Source organism: Bolinopsis microptera, chromosome 12 (assembly GCF_026151205.1).
Source record: "Bolinopsis microptera isolate Bmic1 chromosome 12, MBARI_Bmic_1.0, whole genome shotgun sequence".
Taxonomy (NCBI): domain Eukaryota; kingdom Metazoa; phylum Ctenophora; class Tentaculata; order Lobata; family Bolinopsidae; genus Bolinopsis; species Bolinopsis microptera.
In genome coordinates, this window is record NC_087083.1 from 11,852,969 (window position 1) to 11,861,701 (window position 8,733).

Consider the following 8,733-nt stretch of genomic DNA (forward strand, 5'->3'; position numbering starts at 1 on the left):
GTCCTAAATTTATTAGACCCATCATCACGAAGTAATTTAATACAAAAATATCATATTCATGAAAGAGCTATTCATAGTGCAATATTGAACTTCTTAATATTTAAGAAAATTCGAAATAGTTGAGTCGACCATCAAACTTACACCATCTAAAGCATTGATTGAAACACGATGATATGTCACCCTCCTAGCACTTTGCCTTCTCAAACGCCATTGTTTGTGTGCCCACAATATGAACACAATAATACCTGAAATTTGATGCTCGTAGCTCTACGATATTACTTTATTATACAAACTGCGTAGATGGCAATAACTTATCAAAAAATACGCTGATGATTATAGGAATAAACTTCAAGCAACAATATAATCGCTAAAGTAAAGTCCGAAACTTACCGAGTATCACACAAAGACCCCAAAGAGTATCAGCTGCTACAACAATAATCCAAACATGATTCGACAGATTCTCATTCATATTCATGACAAGGTTCCACTGCTGAACCAAGAACTAGGCGAGATTGGTGCACGTTTCAAAATAACTGTAAAGGGCTGTTGACTGTTGAGATTTGTCGAGTATTGTTGAGAATTCCAGAGGCAGGGTATCCAGTTACGTAGGTTAATCTCAAAGGTCGTGAAAGATAACTCGAAAATTGTAATTGAGTAGTAAGCACGGTACAATCAAGAAACAATGTTTCACAGTGAAATATAAGGGTCTGCCCACACTACGCCATGTGGCGACGGGCCACATGGCCCGATTAACCTAAACACACTGTGCTCTAAACACCGGGAGCTCTAAACACACTGTGCCTTTTGACCCACGCCATGTGGCCCGTCGCCACATGGCGTAGTGTGGGCAGACCCTAATACGACAGCAAAAAAGTAAGTATTTCTACTTAACTCTTTACCTGAAGATTATAAGCTTTCGTCAAAGTTTTTACTTTCCTGTCAGCACATATTTAATTTTCACAATATTATATACTCAACTTCGTGAATCTCAGTAGCTTGAAATTGAAGCCTGTCATCACGCCTCGGTGAAAATTAATTTTTTTTCATTTTTCTCAAAAACTAAGTCCCTAAACGCTTCAGTACCTTCATAATCATAGTGCTAATATAAATATGCATATTGCGGTCATTTTAAGCCCAAGTTTAAGTCTCTAAGCCCTTCAGAAGCTGAGATACGAATTTTTCCATATACGCGTCTGATATGAAATATGGGCGTGGCTCTGCACAGGGTTGTATTGGGGCTAGCGACACAAAATTCCTCCCTCGGTGATTTGAGTTACCAATGACCTATTTAACCCGAATCAGTAGCAAAAAACTCTATACAGCGAAGTGCACACAAAACACCTCCCTGCTACTGGAGTACTAGTACTAACTATCACAATGCTGGCAAGCATAACCGTTGCCCTTATATTCACAACACTATTTACCCCCTATACTATTATATCCCCTTTATTGTTTTCCAGGCATTAAGACTCATCGAAAGTAATTCAGCAGGTATATTTAAGTTCAAAACATTCTAATTCAATGTTAAAGATGACAGGAATAAGAAATAGTTATGTGGAGGTTTTTAAGAAATTTGCGCAAAATACGCGCCAGCATGTTATACGAAATTAGGTAAAAAACCCAAAATCGCCATATTCAGGTGCCTTAAAAACCATATTAAAATTGAGTCAGAGATCTGAAACGTTGCAGGGCGTCTAGACCTTGTCCAAATCGACTGTAAAAAAAATTTCATGTTTCAGGAGTATCGGGAAGTGGGTTTTCTGGAACCCCTGTTTTACAACAGATTGTCGTGAAGCATACCTTATCGGACCTTATTTGGACGGACATTACATGAACGGACATAATTATGAACGGACATTAATATGAACGCTCGAAGGCATTCAAAACCATCAAAAATCCGAATTTTTTTCAATTTTTTTGACGTTTTTTAAATTTCAGCAAATGATTTTTAAATCCATTTTTTATACAGTTAGTAAGAAAAGCAGTCATTGAGCAGTAAAAATGTTAAAATATGTGTACATGATCAGTGTCTAATATCACATATCATCTTCATCAAATGGGTTTTCGTGCATGAAATAGTCCATGCTTAATTAAGCATCAGTGATTTCTAGCTTTATGGAAACCTTTTTTATCAAACTACCCCGGTCCTGCATTTCAGTGTTAACTTTTACAAGCCATTCGGCGTGAAGTGGTTTTATCTTAGACAACTTAAGGTTAACCTTAACATCACGTGGAGCTTTCCTAGCACTGTTTCATTACCGCCCCCGAGTAATAAGAACTATAACAACATCGGACAATGTCCTTGAAAACCCGATTTACCGTAATATCTAGAGGCTGGAACAAGTTTGTCGGGGACTAGTTCATGAACTATGTTGTTGAGTGCCATAATTTCGTTGACTTTTTTCCGCCAAGTGACCCTTGAAAATATCATATACTAGTAGAACTAGAGTTTTCTGTGCCTCCGGCAGACCAAGGAGAACCTTTCCATCGTTAACTTACGGAACAATAAAGTTCTCAAAGTTGTCATATTCTGCACAAAAAGTTCGAAATGGAAAAATTTTTGAAAAAATTTCAACGGACTTTAACTTGGACGGACATTAATTGAACGGACTTTATTTGAACGGACATTAAGATGAACGCTAGGGCCTCCAGCGTTCAAGTAATGTCCGTCCAAATAAGGTCCGATAAGGTATCAACTTAATAACACCAGAATGTGTGTGTGTCTGTGTGTGTGTCTGTGTGTGTGTCTGTGTGTAATTTCCGAACGGTTATACAAAAAAAACGGTAATAGTTACGGGACTGGTTTTTTCGGTATAGTGCCGACAAAACTCTGACGAAGCCAATAAGCAAATTTTATAAAAATCGGCCGGTGGTAAGTGGTTTAATTGATGGTTTTGTACCACAAAATATGTTACATAAAATGGCTTGAGAAGAACGGCAAGAGTTACGGGGCTAGCTCTCTCTCTCTCTGCATATGTAGCGTATATATTACATGGCGTATATATTACATGGTCATATAATACTATAAACTTATTAGGGGAGGGAGTGCTCAAACGGTCTGTTTGGACTGTAGAGAGAGTTCATACTTTCATACGACAATGTAATGCATGTTCACAAATATGATAGGCTGGTGTGGTGCATGGTGTTAAGGGTTAATTTCTATTGATTATTGATTAAGAATTACTATCTTTTAAGCATACTATTGGATACGTGAGGGCACTCCGAATAGAATTGCTCGCCTAATCCGGGTTTTGACTCAGCGGGTAATTACTCCTACCCTTTTTAACTGCGGCAGTGAAATCCCGGCCGTAGGCCGGGTTACACTAGTATATGTATATACTATACTAGTGTAACCCGGCCTACGGCCGGGATTTCACTGCCGCAGTTAAAAAGGGTAGGAGTAATTACCCGCAGAGTCAAAACCCGCATTAGGTGACCCAATAGTTTCTTAAACAATAATCTCATAATCAGTTATTTCTTGTGGATAATTAAGTCATTATTAGCCATGAGGCACCACACTCCATGATCATAAGGTCTGAACACCGATTATTACACCTCATCACTCCCGTCTTGAACCGCTTTCTATTTTTATTTAAATCGTTATAGAAATTAACCCTTGTTAACTCCGCACCACACCCGCATATTATATTTGAAAACACGCATAACATTGTCGTATGAACTCTCTCTCTCTCTCTCTCTCTGCAGTCCAAACAGACCCCAAACACTAACAGTCCCCCCTCCCCTAATAAGCTTAAGGTATAACATTACAGCAAATCTTCCAGGCTAATCCAATTATGACGCTACTTAAATGCAGCTATAACATATTACACAGTAATGAGAGAGAGAGAGCAAGTCCCGTAACTCTTGCCGTTCTGCTCACGCAATTTTATGTAACATTTGTGGTACAAAACCATCAATTAAACCACTTACCATCGGCCGATTTTAAAAAAAATTTCCTATGGGCTTCATCAGAGTTTTGTCGACACTATACCGAAAAAATCAGTCCCGTAACTCTTACCGTTTTTTTTGTATAACCGACCGGAAATTACACACGGACAGACAGACAGACAGACACACACACACACACACATTCTGGTGTTATTAAGGTGATATGTATAGACGCTTTTTGCAGTCAATTGTAGCCTACATTTAAGTGTCCGTAGATTCAAAAGTATAAAAGATACAGTCATTTCGAACCACAGGTTTTAAAGATAATCGTTTATACTTTAGTTTACTTTATATTGAAAAATAATTTATCGTCATCATCGTCACTTGATGACGTCATCAATTTAAGTGTTTTTAAAACTTGATTTTTGACAAAATAACAACTTTTCAAATCGATTTTACACCATTAAGGAGTAATTTTATTCAAAATCTGAGGACATTTTCATCTTAGATAATCGTTCAAGCATTCTGAAAATCTACCGGAAAAGTTTCTTACCTTACTCCTTCATTAAAATATTCGCTATTGAAGTTAGTGCTTTTTTGAAGAATAATTTTATAAAAACACAAAAGTTGTGAATTAGTATTCTCTGGTGTTGGGCCATCTGTTGGGTTGTGGAGCTCAATTTTACTTCTTAAAGGTCTAAATTGTGTTATAGGCTAGTTTTAAAGTTAAAAATCGAAAAGTTGCACACGTGGGGACACGCCCAAATTGATTTAAAATAGCTAAAATCACTGAAAATTGTTATTTTCACAATTTTTATCAACTTTGGAGTCCCGTTGTGATCCAAGTTCTTTTTGAAATCTTCTGAAACTTTGCATGCTTATCAAACTATATATTAAATACCACTATGCAACAATTTATGGTGATTCAATATTGTATGCGCACGCAACGTCCGCTCAAAGTTTGCATGTGCGAAAGGTGAGAATTTTGCTCATTCGTGATTTCGAATATATTCTGCTTTCCCACGATATTTAAATGGCATTATATATGAATTAAATGCCAACTTGAATGAGTAAAAAGTGCTATATTCAGTCTGTTATCGACAGATAAACCTACCTGAACACAAGGAAACGTTTTCAAAGGTGAAATTTCAAAATTGTTGAAATTACCTCCTTATTAATGAAGTTTCGACTGTGTAAATTATCCTGACATTATAATCAAAAAGAGATGATATTTGACCAAAACCCATAATCATGGGTAGAGTGAACCGCTGCCAGTGTCTCTTTTTTTCAAACAAAAGGAAATAATATTAATTTGAGGAACCGTCCGCAAATGCAAATTGATACCGAGAATGAAATCGGTCGCTCGCTTTTCCCATTCATTCACGGCTTACGAATTGTAATAAAGCTTATTGAATGGGAAAAGCGAGCGACCGATTTCATTCTCGGTATCAATTTGCATTTGCGGACGGTTCCTCAAATTAATATCATTTCCTTTTGTTTGAAAAAGAGAGACACTGGCAGCGGTTCACTCTACCCATGATTATGGGTTTTGGTCAAATTCTATTAACTGGAAATTCGTAAATTTGGTCAAACACAGCAGCAGGAGCCACATCAACTCCGTCACAAGTTTAAAGTGTGCAATTGTAAATATAATCAATTCCGTACCGGCCGAATTTAGGCGATATCTAATCACCCTGTTTACATAGTTTGACTACACCGTGCCTTTTAATAGGGTTCATGCTAATATTGTACCAATATCCTCAACTTCAACTTCAAATGAACATATCCATATGTCATTTTGTAAACTGTGTAAATAAATATCATGCCTGGGTAACAGTAAACGTAAAGGAAAGAGGAACACAGGTGTTCGAAGAAAGCTGAGCGATCTTCTGTTAAATTTGTCACCTTGCTCAATGTTTTCTTCAACAACTTGAACAACAAAGTTTCTCATCAGAACAGAAATCAGTGGCACCTGCCAGGTGTTTTAGTTTAGGAGATGAGTGACGCTTAACTCAACTTAATTTAGGGGAGGCTGACTCGTTTAACAGGTCTTAGAGATAATAGCCGTGCAAAGTAAACCTGTTTAGCGTCACTTTTAGTAACAACCACAAAACGGTACTTCTTAAAACAGCCAGCCTTATAAGAACTGAACTGAGGGTCATGGCTTATTTCCTTTCGGGTTACGAATCGTACATCTACACAGTTGATATATTTCAGAAAATATGGTAGGACACTTTGTATTAACTTTCCTTTAGCCTCTAGCACATTGATTGCTAACTTATAGAAATGTGTCAATAAAATGACAGTTGTCACGCAGAATTTTAAATCAAACATTTCTATATTTAAACTAAATACAATAAAACTTCACTCTTTTGCGTTTCAATTAATCTAACGAACAACTTTTCAGAGACAATTCCTCCTTGCGTGTGTTATTCTGGCTGGCGTGTGGGGATGTGCTGATGTAGAATCAGAGGTTTCATTGTTTTAATATTAATATTAATAACCGTATTATTTTTCTTACTGTTTGCCGAATATCTTAGTTAGTTTGTGCGTTTAAATATGTGTTGTTAGGAGTAAGGATAAGCTAAGTGCAAACAATCGAAACATGAACATTAATACTAATAACCCTTAACAATACTGCAAGGTGAAGTAAATAAAATAAGTAATAAGTATATAGCTTATAGAGAAACCTCGCATTGAGCACTGTCAGATATTTAAAGTAGTTAAAAAGGCAACCTTGATGTATAGTAACTAAAAGTAATACATGTTTTGTGTACATTCACGATTTAAACGTACATTTACGCATTACAGTCGAGCCTAAGAATATGTGTTTTGAAAGTGCGAAAGAATTAACTATTAGTTAAATTAAACTCTGTTCCTCCCAGGCGGTGTGTATAGTAAGTAGAGTATAGTAAGTAGAGTATAGTAAGTAGACTGTAGAGTATAGTATTAGAAAGTAATGTATTAGTTAAATTAAACTCTGTTCCTCCCAGGCGGTGTGAATAGTAAGTAGAGTATAGTAAGTAGAGTATAGTAAGTAGACTGTAGAGTATAGTATTAGTTAGTTAGTTAAATTAAACTCTGTTCCTCCCAGGCGGTGTGAATAGTAAGTATAGTATAGTAAGTAGAGTATAGTAAGTAGACTGTAGAGTATAGTATTAGAAAGTAAAGTATTAGTTAAATTAAACTCTGTTCCTCCCAGGCGGTGTGTATAGTAAGTAGAGTATAGTAAGTAGAGTATAGTAAGTAGACTGTAGAGTATAGTATTAGAAAGTAAAGTATTAGTTAAATTAAACTCTGTTCCTCCCAGGCGGTGTGAATAGTAAGTAGAGTATAGTAAGTAGAGTATAGTAAGTAGACTGTAGAGTATAGTATTAGTTAGTTAGTTAAATTAAACTCTGTTCCTCCCAGGCGGTGTGAATAGTAAGTAGAGTATAGTAAGTAGAGTATAGTAAGTAGACTGTAGAGTATAGTATTAGTTAGTTAGTTAAATTAAACTCTGTTCCTCCCAGGCGGTGTGAATAGTAAGTAGAGTATAGTAAGTAGACTGTAGAGTATAGTATTAGTTAGTTAGTTAAATTAAACTCTGTTCCTCCCAGGCGGTGTGAATAGTAAGTAGAGTATAGTAAGTAGACTGTAGAGTATAGTAAGTAGTTAGTTAGTTAAATTAAACTCTGTTCCTCCCAGGCGGTGTGAATAGTAAGTATAGTATAGTAAGTAGAGTATAGTAAGTAGACTGTAGAGTATAGTATTAGTTAGTTAGTTAAATTAAACTCTGTTCCTCCCAGGCGGTGTGAATAGTAAGTAGAGTATAGTAAGTAGAGTATAGTAAGTAGACTGTAGAGTATAGTATTAGTTAGTTAGTTAAATTAAACTCTGTTCCTCCCAGGCGGTGTGCAGAGTGACAAAAGCTAACGGTTTCTGTAACAAGCCGTGTACCACTTTCTGGGCTACACAGAACTGTGCTAAAACTTGTGGGTACTGTGTAAGCGAGCTGGCTAACGAACCTCCCTGTACTGGTGAGTAAACTTTACTTTACTACATCCCAGCAAACCTTACTGGTTGGCTGTGTTACTAGAGCCAGAGGTGGTCGCGTCTTCACAGCGAGTTCATGCTCGCGCTAAGGTTTACTGCACGCGTGAAACATTCCAATGTTCAAGCAGCTAGCACGTGACACAATTCAGCCAATCAGAGTACAGAAATCCACAAAGTTAAAGTTGCAAACTTTTGATCGGCCCAAAATAAAACTTTTCTGGAGATTTTGGGATAACTCAAAATCTACAATGTCCCTAATTTTCCTCCTGGGGAGGAAACGTTATTTATACAAGACGAACATTTTGCAAAAAACCGGAATTCGCTATCTCTTTTACTTTTGAAGTTAGGCCCTGGCCAGTATTAGTAAGGTTTCCTGGGATTACCTGAATTATCAGAATATACTATGTGTCACCCGATTTATCATCAATTACATCATTTAAAATCTAATTTACAATTTTATCTGCGTCGCCGATATCGGACCAAATGAGAAATTCAAGATGACTAAGAAAGTGAACACGTGACTAAGACTAGAAAGTAAACACGTGACTGAGACTAGCTTGAAAGTGAAAACATCTCCCACCCCAGGTGACGATTGCCCCTGTGTGGACTACGAGGACCCCTCAGTCTGTGGTGTTGCTGCTGCCCAGGGCTGGTGCAAAGCCCCCTGTACTACCTGGTGGGCCTATCAGTGGTGCAAACTCAGTTGTAACCTTTGTGGTGGAATCAACTAGATTATCAGGCTGTTTGAGTTTCAAGATTATTTCAGTTTGAATGATCTCAACTTGGTGAATTGAAAAGTGGTATTATTTT

At 37.0% G+C, this 8,733-nt stretch overlaps 2 protein-coding genes across 2 annotated transcripts in view; both read left to right on the forward strand.

The window, feature by feature from the left end:
* LOC134824344 (NAD(P) transhydrogenase, mitochondrial-like) overlaps nucleotides 1-8,733 on the forward strand; it is a 1,149,555-nt gene that overhangs the window by 114,398 nt on the left and 1,026,424 nt on the right. The gene's annotated exons all lie outside the window — the stretch shown is intronic.
* Nucleotides 6,026-8,722, forward strand: LOC134824166 (zinc metalloproteinase nas-12-like). The gene is made up of 4 exons (XM_063835911.1): nucleotides 6,026-6,113; nucleotides 6,296-6,361; nucleotides 7,778-7,907; nucleotides 8,509-8,722. Exons 1-4 carry the CDS (start codon nucleotides 6,111-6,113, stop codon nucleotides 8,652-8,654), a joined length of 345 nt encoding a protein of 114 aa, XP_063691981.1. The 5' UTR covers nucleotides 6,026-6,110; the 3' UTR covers nucleotides 8,655-8,722.

What these genes read in the sequence shown, in the direction of transcription:
- LOC134824166 (XM_063835911.1), top strand. An exon ending in GTGCTGATGTAGAATCAGAG is followed by an intron (nt 6,362 to 7,777) that starts GTTTCATTGTTT and finishes TGTTCCTCCCAG; the next exon opens with GCGGTGTGCAGAGTGACAAA. An exon ending in TAACGAACCTCCCTGTACTG is followed by an intron (nt 7,908 to 8,508) that starts GTGAGTAAACTT and finishes CTCCCACCCCAG; the next exon opens with GTGACGATTGCCCCTGTGTG.